Consider the following 21,259-nt stretch of genomic DNA (forward strand, 5'->3'; position numbering starts at 1 on the left):
ATGAGAAATGGTGCATTGCAGAGAAACTTACCAGCTTGAAATTGCTTCATAAGATAGTAAATAAACTGGCTATATATATATATATATATATAGCGCCAGTTTATTTACTATCCACAGTTACCAGTGAACATGATATTGATAAAGATACAATTATTTTTTTTAGGCCAAAAGCTTACAAATTTATCATAAAACATCTCAGGCTTCATGTAGCTGTTTCCTTTCTGTGAGGTAAATTTGAAAGGTTCCTATCAACACCACTGGGAACAGTCCTGACCCTTGACAGGGATGGAGGGGTGCTGAGGGGGCTGCAGCATTCCCAGATTTCAGGATTGTTTTAAACAATAACAAAACTTTTTAATATTTTGAGCATGGCAAAGGTTCATATGTGCTTGTTCGTAGGGTACAGTTAGTATTTTTATTTGGTTGTATTAGCATATGGTCAAAGTCTGCAGTGGCTGAGCACTAAGTTAAGGCTGTACAGTTGTCACTTCCCTCAACAACTGCGGGCCGCTTTGGGGGCGTCGCTAAAACACAAGCAGTAGTTACAGGCATCTCTGAGTCCCCACGCTTATTGTGGAAAAAAAAAAAAACAAATTAAGAGAATATTTTTCGCCAACATAATGATCTCCGCCACTTATCAATGTTTCCTCAAACACAGTGATAATCTGGAGCGAGACCTGCGCCTGTAGCCGTTTCTGCGCTGCAAATCAGCAATTTGTTATGGTTTTTAATTTTTGCAATCTGATTGGTTGGCACTCAGCTCATTTGCATAAACACACTGATGTGACGGAGTGATTAAAAGTACCACCCAGCAAAGCACAGCTAAGACAGGAGGACCAAACAAAATAGTCAATAAAGCACCCAAACTCATATTCTGAGTGATGAATATGAGCTTTGAGTAAAGGAACGGTCATTAAACAGAACACGAAGCCTTTAGCTTGCTAAACAAGTGACAGTATGTAACTTGGGCTCTTTGTCGTCAGGGGGCGTGGTCATGGCTAGGTGGTCGTGGCAACGATCCCTCACTGAACAGACAAAGCAGGTCAGTGCGGAGCGCTGAGACACTAAACAGAGGGAGGGTTTCACCTGCTGACCAGCCTCGTTACAATAAAAACACAAACAGAACATCCGTCCTCAAGAAAAAACCTTTAGGAAATATAGGGCGATCCTGACCCCGGGAGAGCAGAGAGAGAGAGAGAAAGAGAAACAGAGAGAGAGAGGGGGAGAGAGAGAGAGAGAGTGAGAGAGAGACAGAAACAGAGAGAGAAAAAAAAAGAGAGAGAGAGAGCGCTCCTCCCGAATGCAGGAGTCCCACCCCTGCAATGCAACTTCCAGCGCTCCACCACACGCGCAGCCTCTCTCTCTCTCTCTCTCTCTCTCTCTCTCTCCCGCGGCTCGCATGCAGGGAAAATACAGCGTTTTCAAAACGACTCGTGCAAAACCCACCGGCCCGAACAAAGCCTCCCGCCAGCGTCGACTATGTCCTCGTGAAGCTGATGCTGAGCCTGTCCGCTGTTTGATGGAGAGAGGCGCGTGAGGGCTGCAGGAGGGAGAGCGGACTTTCCCCCCTTCGTTGCACCAAAAAGAAACTCCTCCAAGGTAAGCGCCATCTCCTCCTCCTCCTCTTCCTCCGGCCCGTCCTGTAGAGTCCGAGCGGCTGAGCCAGAGCCAGTGTCCGAGTGAGGAGCTCAACTCCGGGTCCATGACGCGCTGGAGCCCCGGCTGGCATCACTGCATGTAAATATGGTTTGAGATGCTGGTGCTGAGTAGCCCGTGTGGAGCCTCGCAGCTCTGTAGGCTCTGCTTGCTCTGAAGTTAGTAGGTGAATAAGCTGTTCACATGCTGTTCCACACATGGCTGATCGCTGGAGGCCTGTCCTTTCTGCAGCAGCTCTGGAAGCCTGTGAGAAGCACAGGAGCTGCAGAGTTCCTGTGTAATATTGTCATGACCAGTGCTCTTACCATAGTATTGATGATTTCACTCATCAGCACTTATCAGCAGGTATGTGGAAGAAACTATATGAGTAAGGTTTTAACACGCTCCCACACATGGCTGATCACTGGAGGCCTGCTTGTTTTCTGCAGAGCCCTCTGAAAAGTAAGACCACAAATTTCATATTAGAATATTTTCCTGACTGTTTCCCAGCAGAGAGACAGTGAAGCTCAGGAAGAGTGACATCCTGCTTTAGCATGTGCCAGCGTGGCTCATCACAGTTACACAAGGCTGAGTTATACCTGCTGTGTTGATATCCGGCTCTGGTCTGCGTGAGGATGTGTTGAAGGGTATATTTGCGCTGCTGCACACTTTTTAATAACCTGTTTCTCCCTTGATGACAGAGTCTCACTACTGCTCGCAAGGTTGTCATGGTCACCACCAGGCTGCAGCACCTCTTCTCACTGCCCAGTGCATTATTATTGTTTGTGCTGGTGGTTTGTGGGGGAGGGGAAGGGGGTGGAGGGGTCTTCAGCCAAAGCGCTTATTATTTAACACCTACACACCATCACACTCTCCTTTAACCCTCTGGATTCCAGACAGAAGCTGTGGCATGAACACAGGCAGCGGCACGTGTTCAGATGCAGTCCGTACCTGTGGAAGAGGAGCCTGAGCTCCACCCTGTTTGTACCTCTCACAGTAGAGCAAGAACACACAGACTGTGCTGCTATTTTTATCTCTGTGATTGATCCGGGTGGTGATTCACTGCGAGTGGGAGCTTCCGCTGAAGTTTTCTTCTCCGAGCATCATCTCTGAGCCTGGTAGAGAAATTGTGTGTGTGTGTGTGTGTGTGTGTGTATGTTTGTTCATGGTTGTTTGTTTTGTACATTTTCAGGACAAAGACACTGAAACATTGTAGGGAAAGGACAGAAGAAACAGGGCTAACCTACAATGTCAGTACCATCAGAATGGTCAGGACTTTGTAAAGCTAATTTTTTTAGGGTTAAGTTTAGGGTTATGAATAGAAATGATAATTGATAAGTTGTCATGTATATATGATACATGGGACATATTTTTACAGATAGATACTTACATATATGCAGTCATATGCAAAGGTTTTGGGACCCCTGGTCAAATTACATGTTTTGTTAATTTTCTAAGTGCAAATAAGTTACACATCTCTACAGAGAACACACTTCTGCACATTTGAATACACACTTACTGTTTATTTGCTGAATTTAACATATTGCAAAATATGCAAAAATCAGGCACGTTATAATTTCTGTTTTATTTTTTCAGAATATGTTAAACTCAGAAAACAAGTAGAAAGTGTGCACTAAAATGTGCAGAAAGGTGTCATATTTAAGTGTGTTCTCTGTAGAGGATGTGTTAACTTATTTTCATCTAGAACATCAACAAAACATGATTAAAACCTTTGCACACGACTGTGTAACGCATATAGGACATATTATTACACATAGGTACTTATCCATATAAAACATATGGGACATATTATTGGTGATGTCACTGATCTGATACAAGAGATCACTGCTGGGCTGATATCAGCAGAAAATGCTGTAGTAGCACATACACTGTGTGATGTGATGTGATAGCCTCCCGTGGGCTAGTAGAGTGTTTGAGTAGTTTGAGTATGATGGCCTACTTTTACAGAATTGCCTTAAGTGAAGTGCTTTAATTAAAAACAGCTCATTTTAAAGACTAGTAGTAGTAGAAATATCAGATTCTGTCAGTAAAGGCTGACACTCAAGGTTTTGATATGAGTACTGGAAAAGAAAAAGTGGTGTCGTGACATTTCTGATCATTATTACACAATTGACATTGTATAAAACCAAGCATTTGTTAGGCCTTCTCTTAGTCACAGTGCTGTGTGTGTAAAGGGGAGCCAGAGAGAGAAAGTGTGTGTGTGAGCACAAGTGGGTATCTGTGGCGTGCCAACGCTCTGCCAGCGTGTAGCGCACGTGTGTGTGTGTGCGTGGTGATGGAGTGTGTGTACTCGGCCACGATGCAGTTAATGTTATCATGACTCATTCTGGAGATTAAAAGCAAAGTTGATTTATTAGTGTGTGTTCACTTGCTTTGCTCCTTCGCTGGAATGAGCTGACAGTGCACACACTCACCCCCTCCGTACCCCCCCTCCCTCCGATCAGCCCCTCTGGCTTTTCTCGCAGCACCAGCGCAGGCCCATTATTATTGATCGCTGCTGTTTTAGAATGGATGACCAATAAAGGGAAGTACACATTTTCATTTTTCCTCAGCAGAGGCAGTCTGTATCTCATGCTCTCCATTAAGTTCAGATTCATCAAAGTTTGAAGGTGCTTTATTGGCATGAGTGAATCACAGTATTTTTTTCACAGCCGTATTGTGTGTTTCTAATTCTGTAAAACCTGGTTTTAGCAGCTGGCTGAAGGAACTGAAGCTTCTAGTCCAATTTCGGGGTTTGTGCATAATACCATGTATCTAATACTGTAAATGTAAAACTAGGTGAACCAGGTACACCTACAATTAGAGTCATATTGCCATGATGTCCAATGCTTTATATGTCAATATTAAAACAAAAAACAAGCAATATTAACAGGAATAATAATGTCATACATTTTCTACATATAGTACTGGACAAAATCAGAAACCCCATTTATTTAATTTCCAGTCATTTAGTACAAGCTATTAATTTTTCAGATTTTTCTGAGGAAATTAAATATAAGATAATCCTCTTGGATAAGGAAGGTCAAAGGAGACCACCAAAACTGTCGCCTTCAGATAACCACACTTAAAGCTTTCATCTTTGAGAGAGAGAGAGAGGAGAAAATCAAGCAGTAGTCTTCCTTCAGATCTCAAAAATCCATGTTTCTGTCCATTCTTCCACTGTGAGAAGACCACTCATGAGTCTGAACGAATATGTAGCTGTAAAGAAGCCTTTACCGAGAAAAGAACACACACAAATCAAACAAAGAAGCTGCTAGAGTTCTCAGAACAATGGACTGACCACCTCAGAGTCCAGATCTCAACATCACTGAAAGTGTTTGGGATTAATTGGAGTAAAGAGAAGCACAAAATGCAACAACCTTCTAAGACTGAACCTTGGAGGAGTGGAAAAATATCCCTACTGATTTTTTGGAAAACTGAAAGCATGTCTCCTAAAAAAACAGATTGGTGGCTGTAACAAAGGCAAAGATGGACACACTGAATACTGAAGGATTTCATATTATACCTAATGACCGTTTTGATTGGAAATTACATAAATGAAAAGTGGTCTTTGAATTTTGCAAAGTGTTTAGTACAGAGATTCAGCTTTATTGCCTATTATAATTTTCCATTCTGTCACTGAAAAGCTTTGGGTGAGTGAGGCATGTGTATCTATTCCAACAGCAGGTCTGCTCTCAATGTAATATCACTGATGTGGATGATTTTATGGAAAAATCACTTTCAAAAATATATTATCGGTAATATAAGCTTTTTCCAACAACTATCCCGGCCAAAATGATCTGACGCAATTTTGCGCCAGCACACACACAGAACATGCAAATGATGTTATTATAGCAGCAATCTGCTCTTTATCCAGAAAGTCATTTTGCCAGCTCTCTCTGCATGACTGGGCGAGCTTGTGTATGTGTGAATGTGTGGCTCCATCTGTGTTCCTGTGATCTCCACGAGCCGGTGTGAAGTGTGTGGACTTCCCACACACACACACACACACACACACACACACACACAGTATATGTAGCTGTAATATTCTGTACTGCTTCACTGCAGAGCTAACACTGTAATTTGATCATTTTGACACATGATCAGTCTGATTTGATAAGAACTTTTTTCAGTGCTCATTATCACACTTTTATGTACATTCTCTCAAACTCTCACACCTCCCTCTCATACACTCACACACTGTCTTTCACAGCTCTCTCTCACACACATAAATACACACACTTTCACAGCTCTCTAACACTCACATCCCTCAGCATCAGTATGACTTCTGCTATCTATTCCTAACATTTCTAGCATTTGTCAGCAGGAAGGTTTTGCTTTAGCTGTGGTGTGACCGGCTTGAGTGTGGTTTCGCTTAAATGTTCCTACAAGAGCTGAATCACTGTCCTTTGATTTGTCAAAGCGCAGGTGTTTATCAGTCAGCGCTTATGCTTTTCAGATGAATAAGACCTGTGTAAGTCTGGCCCACTGTAATTCCACTGATACACATCAGAGGTGTACGTTTTTTCCAACTGTGATTTTATTCAACACTGTGATTATTGATTAATCCAGTGTTAATGATTAATTGGACTTGGTACCACACACATTGAGGTCTGCAAAAGTATTTAGTAAATGGAAAGTTTGGTCAAGGAATTGAATATACTGATATCTGGTATTTCAGCATGGACTGCAATATATTTGAAATGTATTTCAAATATATAAAAATATTTGTCCATATTTTTTCCACATGGGATGACATATACAACATGTCAACATTTTACCAAGGGTGGAGCAGAAAAATAAACCAGCTGAGTTACAAGATCACAAATAGTGTTTACAGTGCAGTGTTAATTGGTATGTTTACCAACAGGTGATGGTAAAAGCTTCTAACTGACATAATTTAAGCGCATGTGTGGATTCAGATTGTATTGCATCACAAGGCTAATTATTCATTAATACTAGAATTAACACTAGAGTAAATATCAAAACAGGCAAAGGAGCTGTTTACTGATGCTCAGTACAGCACAGATAACTTTATTCTAAATCTACTGCAAATCATGGCAATCGTGGTTCTTCACAAGTTCAGTTCTAGTGCCAGGAAGAATAATAGAAAAGCTCAGACTTTGAGCATAAGTTATAAACTGTAAACTGTATTTGATAAAAATCAGGGTGGTGAGTTAATAAGATCAGTAATTGTTTTTACATGGTATGCCAACATGTAAGGGTGGAAGTTTCCAGAGGCCATCAAGGAGCGAGTTTTGCAATCAGTTATAAATCGTATTACTAAGTTTTATTATAGGCCTGTTCTTAATGGTGATGGTAGCTCTTGATATGGCTTGTGTTATAAACATTCAGACGTACACTAAGTGTACAGGTTTGTATACAGCTGATCATCCAGCGTTTCTTCTGAAATCCAGCGCATTAACATGGCAAATGACCTCCTTTTGTTGTAGTAACAGTGTCTACTCTTCTGTAAAGGTTTTACACTAGATGTTGGAACATTGCTGTGAGGATGTGATTGCGTTCAGCCACAAGAGCATTGCTGAGGTCAGGTACTGATGTTGGATGAATAGTTCTGGGTCACAAACTCCACTGCAACTTATCCCAAAGGAATTATATGGACCTCCATTACTCCTGAGAACATAGTTTACCGCTTTACATCTCAATGCTGGGGGGATTTATACTCCTCTGGCCAATGCTTGGTTTGGGCGTGGTGACTATAGGCTCATCTGCTCCAGAGCATGCCATTCTTTTAGCAGTGCTTTTTAGCAAAGATTATACAAGCTTTGTGTGTGCTACTGAAATGTGTCTGCAATAGGTGCACTTTAAAGTAGCTGAATTCGCTAGTTAACTCTAGAGTGCTTCTATTCTTTTGGACACACTATATTTGTCTAGTATATGGTGCATAGCAGTGATGTTTGTAATGATTTGGCTCAAATAGATACTGGTAGCATTTGACATTTCTCCAACTGTATAATAGACTTGCTGCTGAATGAACTTACTGCTGTTGCAGTGCACTGGACAGAAACAAGCAGTCGTACAACTCTGCCATTTGAACAGATCCACTTTAGGTGATTCAGCTGTGGTAGGCAAATTTTGTGATGTGACATTTGAGCTGCATCAAGGGATTCTCTGTTGTATTTACATGGAGGATGGAGAAGAATTGTTATAGATAGCACCAGTACAAAAATGTGCAAGTAACAAAGTAGCAAAAGCAGCTTCTTCCTGTCTTGATATGGATTTCTGTGGAGATTGATTCTGTTGGAAGAACCTTCTTGAATTCACTGATACAAGTCAGAGATAGTTGGGCTAAATACTGTTTTCAACTGTGTGTCAGTTGAAGAATTGAAAATACACTGAAGTGGCTGGCAGCAGTTGTCCTGGCACGTCTGAATCAGAAGCCAGACTCAACGAAATTCAAGATACTCCAAAGAAAACTGCTTTAAATTTAGTCACGTATCAAAGGTTCCAACATTGTAGCCAGAACTGACAGCTTGGAAAGTCTCTTATATAAGGACTGAATATCAGCGATGATGTCAGGGCTGAATGATGGTAGAGATTTTAAGCCATATTTCACACATGAGACTGGTGTACCTTACAGTACTCCACATCCACAAAATGAATACAGGATCTGAGAGTGGATATGTGTGTGTGTATACATATATTGTTGCTGTTGTAAGAAAAACATTTCAAAAATAGTAACCTTGTAAAGGACAAAGCATTCTTAACTTTAATGCAAGTAAATGTACACACACACTTTCTGAAACCACTTATTCTTCTGGGTCATGGAGGGAGATGGAGCCTATCTCAGTGGTCAATGGGCAGAAGACAGAAAACACCCTGGACAGGTTGCCAGTCCATCACAGGGCAGACATATACCTTCACACCTAGGGGCAATTTAGTGTGTCCAATCAGCCTGACTGCATGTCTTTGGATTGTGGGAGGAAACCGATGCAGACACGGGGAGAACACGCAAACTCCACACAGAAAGGACCCTGGTCGCCCGACCGGGAATCGAACACAGTCCCTTCTTGCTGTGAGGCGATACCGCTACCCACTGCAACCCTCAAGTAAATGTAACAAATTTTTGGCCTATTCACCATGAACTGTTCACACAATGTAAAGCTGACATCTCCCACATTTCTTTGTATTTCACTTTTTCCCTGAGGTCCACTTATAATGTCTGTGTGAGTTTATGGACTAAAAACGTTCATAATTCATTTTGACCATTTCCAACCTTTCTTTATCCCTTAGAAGTAAAAAGGCTGTTTTTGTTACTGTGCCTTTAAGACTGATACAAGTAAATGAGCTCTGTTCTGGTTGAGTGTCCTGCATTGTACCTCATTCAGAAAGCAGTCAGGGCTAAAACACTCCTTGTAACTTCAGTGTGAATGGGTGGAGCTGAACTGGCGTAAGCTGAACAGGTAAATTAAAAAACGCAAGCTTACTGGTGAGTGAACAGAACAGGGTGTTTGGAAACATTAAAGGGGACGTGAGTGGTACATACAGGACATTGCAAGGCAAAATAGTACACAAAGAAGCTGTATTTTCGGGATTACTACTGTTTTACTATTATCATTACCTATAAAAACTAGAAAGATACATGCAGGTTCACTGGTCAACTTGGACAGCAAATAAAATATATTTGTGGTGTAGACATTCTGACCCTTGGTTCCAATTACCACTGTAAAGAAAACTGAGTTGGTTAATTAGTCTAAAATAAACAGTTTGACATCAAACCACTCTGATTTATTTCTTTTTTTACATTTCAACCATCTGCAATTATGCAGATTTTTTTATTTCAAAACAGTGAGGAAAATTCAGTGTTCCATGATGTGGGCTCAATAAAAATAAATTAAACCCAAAAAAGTGGAATTGATAGCGCTGATATGTGTGTATGTGTTCATGTGTGAGCACTGTGTGGCTGTGTGGGCTGTTGTCCCTGTGCTGCAGTATCAGACTGGCTTGCCTTTACATTTCTTTCCTCAGAACTCAGGGTTTTTCATCTCCCTCTGCTTCTTTTGCCTCTATCCCTCTCTTCTTCTCATTAGTGTAATGTTCCTGTCTCTGTGCCAGGGGAGAAGGGGTGACTCATACCATCTCTCTCTCTCTGTCTCTCTCTCACAGTTTCTCTCTCACTCACAATTCCTCTGTTTCGCTCTTTTTCTGTTTCACACACACACACACTGTTTCACACACACTGTTTCACACACACACACACACACACACACACACGCTCACACACCTCTTCTTCCCATTCCTTCCCTGTTAATGTCACATTATACATTCTGAAGTTGTTTTTTTTTTGCAAAGTCTGTGAAAGTGTGAGAACAGACACTTAAAAATCTAAAAATAAGGATTCTCAAAGAGACTCCTAAAAAACACATACACTCTGATTGAATGTTTTAAGTTCAGATTTATTTGAGAATGGTATTCAAATGCTGAGTCTTTTGCCAAGACTGTTTTTCTTGGGGACTGAGCCGAGCATTTAGATAGTATTCTCCTCTCTGCTGCTTTAACTATGCACCAGAACAGAAAGAAATTCTCTCTCTGACTCTGCATTTCCATTTTTCTGTTCTTGTTTTTCTTCTCCAGGCGGCGGAACCATGTCCTCAATACACGGGGACATCTCTGACTACCATAACAGCGGTGAGAGCGAGAGCGAGAGAGAGACATACCTAAGAACTTACTATTATGTACTGCTAGCAACAGAGCTACACGCTAACAGAGAACTTTTGTGGACTTTTGTTTGTATCTATGTCTCAGTGGTCCGTGATCCGCCTGCCTGGGAGGTTGGTGTGTATGTACTGGGGTTTCTTATTCTGCTGGTTGTGGTGGGACTAAACCTGTGGAAGCTATGGAAGTCTGGCTCTTTCCCTGCTCCCTCCCCGTACCCCAACTTCGACTACCGCTACCTGCAGGAGAAATATGGAACCTCCTACTCTGAAGTCAGGCAGAAGGTACAAGGATGTTTCTTGACACGAGTCATTTTGCCATTACCCAACATACATGCCCTCAGTGTGTACCAGTGGTTACTTTAACCCACCACACCTGATCCAGCTAGTCAATGCAGAGGTCCTGTACTAGAAGACACAGCATGTTAACCCTTTTTTCAAGGTAGATTTGCTTAACCTGGGGAGGTTCTGTAAGCGATTCCCCCACTGTAGGGAATACTGTGCCGTGTTGTTATTGTTAATGAGTGTAGCTACTCAAATCCCTTACAAAGTACATTACAGAACCTCCACTGGTAAATCCAGCTCCACATAGTGCTTTAGACGTGGCTTGCCACTAAACTGCATATGGAGTGATGGTGGCCACTGATGTGTATTCTCCTATTACAGTGCATTGCAGCCTCTAACCACCGGAGGGCATCGACAGCGAGCCGCAAGCCCAGCCTGCAACTGGCGGACACTCCTGATGGCTTCCGGGAGTTGGGGACACTGGAGCTAATGAGCAGGGAGCTGGACCCAAGTGGAGGTAGCCTGAACCGCTCTGTCTCCACTGACTCGCTCTGCTCCATCTCCTCCATTGCCCATACCTTTGGCCATGACTTCACGGTGGGCCAGCTGGAGGTGACGCTGGAGCTGGAGGCACGGGCCTCCCTGCTGCACATCACGCTGCACCAGGGCAAAGACCTGCTGGAAAAAGAGGAGGAGAACTTCCCCGGCTGCTACATCACCATCACCCTGCTGCCCGATGAGATCAATGTGGGAGTCACAAGGGTAAGAGACTGAAAACATGGGCAAACATTTACAGAAAACATGGTTACAGCTGCACTAGGGCTGCAATGGTTATTTGATAAAATCAGTTAGTAGTCGATAAAAACACCTCTATAATGCTCTATATAGGGCTGTCAAACTCTGATGATGGAGTGCAGTTAGTAATTTTTTTTTTAATTTAAAGAAGTAGCATGACTGAGTTAGGGGAAAAAAGAACATGCTCTTGTGCTGCTGCGAGTCACCCTGTAAAGCCTGAAATTTGGAAGGTGAAGGCATCCAGTTGGATTTTTGAGTTTTTCAGACCACATCATACATCTTTACTTATTAATGTCACACACACAGGCTCAAAAAGAAGGTCTGGCATGATATTTAGGTCTCAAATGCAAAATCTACATTATAATGATGAAGATATGATGACAATAGTAGATGATTGACAGACATGTTGTTCAGCAAGTTTTGACTGAGGTCTCTGTGAATACTCTTTTAACATGCTCGCATCATCAGATTCATCTGCTTAGGGAAGGGGTTCGAAGCACGACCAACATTACAAAATGTTCTTCAGTTGCGTTGCATGCAATTACATGTTTCTACCAGAGAGGTCTTCAAATCACCAAAACTTACATAGTGCAGCTTTGATTAACAGGAGCACGTTCAATCTCAAAATGTGCACTGTTTTGCTACAGTTTCTGGGCTGAACGTCATGTTTTGTTGAAATGGTGAGAAACAGTGTACAACTGGCTTTGAGGTATATTTTCTCTTTGATGAGTGTGTCAGAGGTGAAAAAAGGCAGTGTACATAATGGAGTCTAATAAAATCTTCTAAAATGCAGCTGCTACAGCTCGGTGTACACATCAGAACGCCAAGCTGCTCAGAACGTCAAGCTGTCATAGTTGCAACGTTTGCATAACACAACAGAGTGGTGTTCAGCTTACCGCTGTTTCTGTTTAAATAAATGTTTTGTTATGTTTTCTCAGGGCTGAACGCAGCCCAGGTTTGGTATGTTTGTGTTAGCTGGGAAATCACTATGCTGGACTTCAGCCCTCCAGGGCTGAAAGACTCTGCTCTATAATGTTCATGTAATACATGTGGTCAATCTGACACATTACAATAGCCTACAGGAAATATTGGAGGTGACATGGCTTCTATTGAATAATGGCAGTGCAGTAACAAGTGCACTGTGAGAGGAAACTTCAGGTTTAGTGGTTTGATTAACTGATGAACTGAAAAACAGATTAATCGATTATATAAATAATGACATGTTGCAGCCCTAAGTAGCGCCATGCAGAGCTGCAAGAATCAGTGTCCTAAATATTAGTCACTTGTGTCCTTTAGTGATAATGAGCAGCAGTGGTGCTGTATTAGAGCTGCTCACTGAAGATCATAATGCAGTCCAAATGGCCCTCATTCAGCCAGCAGTGCCATGGCAGAGAGAGAGAGAGAGAGTGAGTGAGAGAGAGAGCTGACATCAGCATTTCTGCTCAGCATGGTCCCACAGCAAGAGAGCCATCATTCTCTTCTTCTCTGCTCTTAGTGCATACATATGGATGAGGGCCTGTCACAGCATGTAAAAAAACTCCAAACTGACAAAACTCTATATTTCTGCTTGGAGGCTGATGAAATGCAGATTTAGACTTGATCCTTGGAATTCACAGACACGAAAACAGTAAACATCCGAAAAGTGCAGTGATAGTCAAATTTTAGTGATAGTCAAATTTTACCCCGGTTTGATAAGGACTATAAGGAGATACTGCCTGTCAAACAGCAACATTATTCCTTTGTTTATTTACATTTTGTATCATAAATAGCCAGTTTAAAAATCTCTAAACCAAGCATAAGTTTTAACCTCTTCATGTATTTATAGACGAATCATTGTGACTGAAGTTTTCATCCTGAGCCTCTGATGGGAATAACGTTCTAACAATAATAATTGGCCCTATTTCTCAATTTGGACACTATGATGCAATATTCTTACATGATGTACTATGTAGTTTTATAGTAGTAGTGTTGTCTCATTTTGCACTAAAGAAAAATGTCAGATTACCATGTTATCTCACATCATTGAATCACACCTGAAATTCAAACATGAAGGACAAAGACATCTCACTCATATCTGTACAGTGTAGTAATCTCGCTTAGCACACCACCCATTTTGAAAACGTACAACTGCAGCAGCCTTTAATGACAGGCTGCCATATGTAGTGGACAATGAGCACAAACAGTGTTCAACATTCTAAGCTTTATTTTTCAGCAGTTCTAATAGATTGCCCAGTATTAACAGTACACTACGTACCAATATTGTTCCTATTGTGAGTACGCTATTTGCTTTAAAGTGGCTAGTATACTGCAGAATTAGGGGGGGCGGGAGGATTTAATGTAACATGGATATTTTATGTAGTTACACAGGTTGAAGTAGGATTTGCTTTTAGTCATCATCTTGTATTCCCATAGCAACAACATCTGTAAATTTTCATAGCAAGTGGACATATATATCAGAGGAGCGAAGAGTGAAGTGTCACACAATTCACATCTGTATTATTGTAATCATCCTCTTGGTGGGTGTAATATGGTACTATATTGAGGCCAATAACCAACTCACAGTGAGAACTACACTGCATTTACATGTTGCTGGTGACAAAATGTTGTTCAATGGCCTTATAGTGGTGTGCCACTGACGGCAGCATACAGCCACGCAAACGTTGGCATGGGGACAGCAGCAACAGCAAAAATAGACGATAATCAATAGAGAGCTTTAGCAGTGTAGATTGTTTATGAAAGGAGGAAAAAGTCAGGAGGATGTTCGGTGCTATTTTAAATTTTGGTTGTATAATACCAAATGGACCTCAACAATGAGAAGTTTGGTGTCCGTGGCCTCCAAAAAAAATCAACGTCCAGTTTATTAAACAGCTGCAGTTGACGACGAAAGTTGGGAAAATTGAGCTCTTGATGGAACATGTGCTGCTCTATAGAAAACAATGGAATATCCAGTTTGCTGTTGACCACCTACTGCCAGGATGTAAATGCAGCATCAGCCAGGCTTAAGTACAGCCTCCACATGGTGGAGTTAGTTTTAACACTCTAAGCCTCTTAAAGTAAATGAGAGATACCTCTTTATATTAATGCAAAACAGTTAATATTTTGGAAGTTTTTATGCACAGATTCATTAAAAATGTCATGTCATGTAAATTAAATATTTTTCAGTTTTATTGTGATGATAAATCGTTTCAATAATCAGTTATTCAGATGAATATATTTTTATGTATTTAGTTTGGAAAGCTTGTCTTGTTCAAACAACAATTGTACTGTGACTGACAGAGGGGCTAGTTGTACCTGAATTGAACACAACTATGGGGTAAGTTGAACATGGAGTAACATTAGCACTCACCTTGCTTTCAGTTGAATTGTTCATAAATGGTAGGTGCTGGAAATAAAGTTAGTCTTTTCTTTTGTAGCAGAGATGTATGGGTTGCTTGTATACAAAAGGCTAATCTTGCTTAAAACCTTTAAAGTTAGCAGCAAAAAAACAAAATGTGCTAGGTTGTGTAGCTCTCTCCCGAACTCAGTTTGAGACACTCAAACTGTGTCAGAAATTGATCTGGCATTGAGTAATGGATTGCATTCAGAGATAAATTCTGCCATCACATATTTTGCTCCAACTTGGGAATCCTTGATATCAGTACCACTTTTGTGAGAAAAATAATATTCTCAGCTGAGCCTCCTGTTTATGTAGGTCACTGTGGGGAGTGTCCCAGCTTGGTGATGCTGGCATTCCTCCAAGCACTTCCGCTCTGAGATTCTTTATCATGCTGTAAGAGCTATGATAGTCACATCAGTCGATTTGGCCACTAGTCATGCCTTTTCTTGGCGATTCTTAACGTGAGCAGGTGGTTAGTGTTTACAGGCATGACTCCATTTGGTCTATTTGTTATGGAGAAGGTTCTCTGGCTTCAGCCTCGTTTAGCCTTGGTGCTGTTCTGAAGAGCTGAGAACAGCACTGCTGCCTTTTTCTTTGCTGACACAAAACCCAATCAGGCTAGCTTGCTTTCTGTCTTTTGTGATTAGCCTGTAAATTTTAGAATATGTTGGAAAACGTTGTGCTAACGCAAGTCTGTTAACAATGTCCTCATTCAAAGAAAGTGATGGGAGGTTTGTAGGGTGAAGGCCTTGGTTTTCTCATATAAGGATTTACTGTAGTTATATTTCAGAGAAAAACCTTCTGGAATACTGTGCTTGAAAACAACCAATATAGTGCAAAATGAACCATTTAGAGATTTGGTTTTGTGCTCTTTAATGGAAACTAAATGAACCATAGCAGAAATGCAGCGTGGGCTGTCTGTATACCCATTATGGCATGCTTTGTGAATTTTTAATCATAATTGCCTTCTTTTCCTTGTCATACTTAAAACTATGAAAAGGAAATGCCTTTGCTTGACAAAGGTTCACTTTTAATGAACTGTATGAAGGTGCTTTTTAGCAGTGTGGCTAAATGATGTGTTCTGAAGCAGCACTCACTCTCCTGCAGATTCAGAGCAACGCCTTCACCGTGCTGTTTGATGAGCGCTTCTCCATCCCACTGGATCCAGCATCTTTAGATGAGAACAGTCTGCGTTTCGCTGCATTCGGGGTGGACTCAGATGAAAGGAACATCAGCGCAGGAGTGGCTGAACTTAAACTATCTGATCTGGACCTGTCCATCCGGCCCTTCAACGCCTGGCTCTACCTGCAGGACATCAACAAGGTTCTGCTAAACAACTGAGCACTTCTTTTTAGTGGACAGTTAATTTTAGACACACCTCACTGCACCTCACTGGGTTGGTTTGTAACACGCTCACTCACTCACTCTTTCACGTTTAGACGGAAGATTCTCCACAAGGGGGTGCTGTTAGCCCTGAAATAGGTTTTGGTTCTTTGCATCAGTGACACTTTGCGTTCTTGTTGTTATGAGGAATAAGAAACATAGGAAATCTAAAATGTTGAACACTCATTAATGTTTCATGATCTTGTGCTTCATATCTGAAGCTCTCATATGAGCAGTAGTAGACACTGAGACGCAGATGCACAGTAATGAAAAATTAGATACACTTAAATATGTATGAACTTTGGCCTTGAAGCACCACAAATCACAGCAGCAGTATTTGACCAGAAAATACTTAAGGGCTTATTAATACCAGTCATGATTAGCAATCATAGCAGTAGACTTTACAACTACATAATGTTGGAGATTCAACTCCTTCACTGTATAAAGGAGCAGTTCAGTGAAAAATCTAATTTACTCAATTTAATCAATTGATGTAGTTGATCAGCCAAGACATGTTGGAGTTCAAATTTTACTTATATAGTTCAGAACTGGGGCTATGAGGCTAACATTGCTAACAAACACTAGAACTCAATGGTCACCCAAATAGCTCGACTTTACTGTAAAAATACATCCGCAAAACTCTCAATTCACTCAACCCGCATCCAGGTCTTCATTAATGTAATACAGACTTGTTGATGTGGTTTACAGTACATTATGACAAACTGTTAATTACACAAATGAACAAAACATTATCAGTATGGGCAGACATTTCAGACAACACCAGGGCTATGGTTCACAAAAAGCCATATTGTGTCCTAAACCACATCGACAAGTCTATGTGATCTTAAAGAAGACCTGGATGTGGGTTGAGAAAACTTTTGGTGGTGTTTTTTTTTACAGAAACGATTTAGGCTATTTGGGTGACTATTGAGTTCTAGTGTTTGTTAGCAACATGAGCCTTACCGCTCCAATTCTAAACTAAAGAAGCAAAATTTGGACTCCAAACGTGTCCAGGCTGATCGACAACGTCTGGAGCAAGTGGAAAATTAAATATAATAGTATAATAAAATAGTAGCTCCACAGTGATGTTTTTGTATATTGGTGTAATGTGTGTTGTGATTAGGCTGTGTACTGTTTGTACAGGCTGTGGATGCTGTGGGGGAGATTCTGCTCTCTCTTAGCTACCTGCCCACTGCAGAGCGCCTCACTGTGGTTGTGGCTAAAGCAAAGAATCTGGTCTGGACTAACGGCAAAACCACTGCAGGTCAGAACAGCCCCACAAAGCTTCCTCTGTTTGCAGTTTACTTTGGAGACCGCTGTCACTTTCCTCCCCCTCCCCCTGTCCTGCTTTTGCTGCCTAACACACGCTCTGTTTTGGAACAGATCCGTTTGTGAAGGTTTATCTCCTCCAGGACGGCAGGAAGATCAGCAAGAAGAAGACCTCCATAAAGAGAGACGACACTAACCCTATCTTCAATGAGGCTATGATCTTTTCTGTGCCTGCCATTGTGTTACAGGTAATACACTCAACCAAAAATCACACAAAAGATGGAACAACCAGTTATCACACTGATAATCAGTTATGCATCATCCAAATGCACTGAAAATAAAGAAGCAAGTGCCTTGCGTTGCTTTTTGTGTTGAAGTAGCTTTTCAACGGCAGTGGGAGGCAGCAGGTGTCATGACTGTTGAAGTTAATAGCTGCATCTCAACTGAGTGCGATGGCAGTTGTGATGTCCTTGTCCAATTACCTCTGCCTTTATACACTTGACCTTAAGTTGCATCAAGTTGCACCACTTGTCACTTGAGTTTTCTTTCTCAAGTGGAGGCTTGTAAAGGAGAATATGTGGTCAATATGTCTTTCTGGGAAAGGAAAGTTGTACTCCATACCTAATTTTAATATTGCAACCAGCTTTGATATTTTAATGTGAGCAGTCAAAAATTCTTGGTAAGAAGCTGAGGTTCTTGGATCAAAACACTCTTTGAGGGAATCTGTAGCTGTAGTTGGTGGTGCTCATGTCTTAAATACGTCCAGATATGGGACACGTTTTAATGCCAAGAGTGTAAGTGTAAACAAGTTTAGCTGTAACTAGCTGCATTCTGCCTGATAATGGTGATAATCTGCAACATTTATTTCATCAACATTCACAGTATATCATTTTTTATTCAGTCATAAATCTTTACGGGACAATCTGGCTAAAATTAAAAAATGAACATCTGTTGTAAACATGCCTACTTACCTCCTGAAGCCACAGTAGTCTTGAGAGAGATGTTCCAGTGCAAAGACTAGGAAAACACTCCTATGATGATGTATCTTGAAGGTTGGAGGAACTTTTAAAAACCTGTAGGAACTTTGGGGTGGATACTTGAGGGCAGGCTCTTTCAGTGGACAGCTTCACATGTACCTGTAATACATCACAATATGACAATGACAATAATAATCAAATAAATGAAAATAAAAGAGAAAAAGGACACAGAAATGTCAATTCTGTCAAACCAGTGAGGTTACATAATAACATGATAATAACAATAACATATTAATTACATAGTAAGTTCTACAGAGTATTACATAACAAGACAAATGACATATTAAATGCTAGTTTCAGGCTGCAGTGATCCTATAAGACTTACGAATCATTCGATAACCATACAGTAAATATGTATGTTATGTAGCTATTAGAGTGAAGAATTGTGTGTGGGTGCACGTACACGTTTTAAAGGAAACAGTTGAAATATCCCAACTACCCATAGTTGATAAGCCAAGACATACTTGATGTCCGCATTTTGCTTTTTCAGTTTAGCGCTGGAGCTATGAGGCTATCATTGCAAACAAACACTAGAAGTCACTAGTCCCCCAGATGTTGTAAATACATCTCCAAAACCTCTCTCAGCCTGCTCAAACCATATCCAGATCTTCATTAAGGTTGCACAGACTCACGGATGAATTACCATCAGCTATAAAAATGAACATAACATTGTAGCTGAATGCTTAAAGGCAGACATTTTGGACAACAGTGGGCAACATTAGGCTTGTAGCTCCAGTGACAAATGAAAGAAGGGCAAATCTAAGGTAAGTGGAAGGTAAGGTAAGGCTTATTACACACTAAGGCTTTTTATTCAGTAACTACAGGGACTTCAATGCAAACTGGTTAAGCTTTTCTTAGGTTATAGAAGTGTGTAATAAAACTTTGGGCCTGCCGTAGGGCCCTGGCCATTTAAGGAGCAGAGATTATACTAACCAGTTCTCAGGATGTAAAAATCTCACAATAGTCCCACAGAAAGTTTCTTGCAACCTCATTCTGAGATCAGAATGTAACCAGCTCTCCTAAATGTGTGTGAAATGTGCATAATGTGTGTGTTGTGTGTGCAGGACCTGTCTCTGAGAGTGACAGTGGCTGAGAACACAGACGATGGGCGAGGTGAGAATGTTGGTCATGTGATCATTGGGCCAGAGGCCAGTGGGATGGGCATCACTCACTGGAACCAGATGCTGGCGACACTGCGGAAACCTGTCTCCATGTGGCACCCGCTCCGGAGGATCTAACCTGACCTCCACTCACGTCTGCCTGCATGGTGCCTACTGTCTCAGTGACCCAACCTGAAAGACTTTTAAAAGGTCAAGAGAGCGTCTTTTTTCAGGAAAAATCATTGTCTTTTTAAAGCAGTGGTACAGTCAGAGCCACAGAGTGGATGTGTTCTTGTAAGAAAAAGACTGAGACTCTGCCTGTCTCTGCTTTAAATCCCAGGTCCTTTTATCCAGGTTAAAACAGTCTTCATTTGTAGCAGTTATAACAGGGTGGCTGACCTGAATAAGAAGGCTGGAAAGTGCCAGACAACACTGCATTGTAGTCATTTGTTCAGTTGTGCAGTTGTGTTACAAATTACAGTAGCCACTTTCTATTCTATAAGTGAAAGTCATTATTATTTATTAATATTATTAATATAGTTATTATTTAAAGTTTTGTTTTTATACTCAGTAAATAGCAATAGATCGGTGTGTGTGATGGACAGACCTTTCTCCGTTATTCCATGAGAGTGCAGAAGTTCAAACAGTGTGAACAGTACCATTGCTAAAGTTCAGTTATATCTGCTTCCATATCTCCTTCATGCAACAGAGTAACCACAGTGGAGAGACGGGAGTTTTGGTGCTCTGTAGTATTACAGTGAAATGCTCAGCATTGTAATATAGTTGATGTTTTACACACCATACATGCACCTTGTGTTTGCCTGCATTTAGACTATTGAGGTGTTAGAAGTGTGTTATTGCAGTCATTGCAATATAAAGTTTATTCACGTTTTTTTCATTTTGTTTGCATTCTACCTACAGAGAGGTGGAAAAGAAGTCTTGCCTCCAACCGTTATCAACTACAATGAGTAGTTTGGCAATAAATTTTCCCTCCTTCAACAGAAAGTCAGTTAACACATTCACATTCTGGCAAACACAAAAGATGCAATTTTCTTCACATGCAGGCAAGTCACTGTTGGAGTTTTTCTAAGAAATTTTCATTCAAACACACTCAATTAACCAGATATGTTTTCTTACTGTAGCCTCCTCAGCTAGCCTGTATGAAGTGTCTCAGTGCAGGTCTGTTTCATGACTAACTACATTTTACACAACACTCAGCTTCATCCTGTGCCAAATTCACCACTAGAGAAGCAATATTTTCATTTAGGCTTGAATCTACATTTAATCAGTTAATGTTTGTGACCTTTGATGAAGTTAAAATGTAAAAAAAAAATCATTTTACAGTGCATGAAAGTGTTATGGATATGGCATTCTGATGTTCAAATATAAAACTCTTTAAATAAATAAATGTCTCAGATTGTTGTTTTGTGCTTTCACAATGACAAAGTACATCATGGCATGTGCTGTTGAAGGCTTTAAATAATTATCAGTTGCTGAACAATAAGACAACAGCACCAGTGTTGTAGGTGTTGATACTGCTGCATTCGTGGCTCTGTTTATAAATCTGTTTTTAGTAATTTGACTGCTTCACTAAAATGCTGTGTCTATTACAGACATCCTGTCACAGCTATGGGCCATCAGCAAAAGCTGCTTACATTCCTTTTATTGAAGCACATTGGTTGAGTTTCTGTATTCAGTGTTAGA

At 40.9% G+C, this 21,259-nt stretch overlaps 1 protein-coding gene across 2 annotated transcripts; it reads left to right on the top strand.

The window, feature by feature from the left end:
- Positions 1-1,375: 1,375 nt before the first annotated feature.
- Positions 1,376-20,972, top strand: syt12 (synaptotagmin XII). 2 transcript variants are annotated; one of them, XM_036576596.1, is made up of 8 exons: positions 1,376-1,599; positions 10,231-10,284; positions 10,402-10,595; positions 10,977-11,357; positions 15,874-16,089; positions 17,293-17,413; positions 17,533-17,666; positions 19,520-20,972. In XM_036576596.1, the coding sequence occupies exons 2-8, from the start codon at positions 10,242-10,244 to the stop codon at positions 19,691-19,693; spliced, it is 1,263 nt and encodes a 420-aa protein (XP_036432489.1). In that variant the 5' UTR covers positions 1,376-1,599; positions 10,231-10,241; the 3' UTR covers positions 19,694-20,972. The 2 variants fall into 2 exon arrangements, with proteins under 2 accessions (XP_036432489.1, XP_036432490.1); XM_036576597.1 differs by lacking the exon at positions 1,376-1,599 and adding an exon at positions 2,731-2,753.
- Positions 20,973-21,259: the final 287 nt, after the last annotated feature.

Source organism: Colossoma macropomum, unplaced genomic scaffold (assembly GCF_904425465.1).
Source record: "Colossoma macropomum unplaced genomic scaffold, Colossoma_macropomum, whole genome shotgun sequence".
NCBI lineage: Eukaryota > Metazoa > Chordata > Actinopteri > Characiformes > Serrasalmidae > Colossoma > Colossoma macropomum.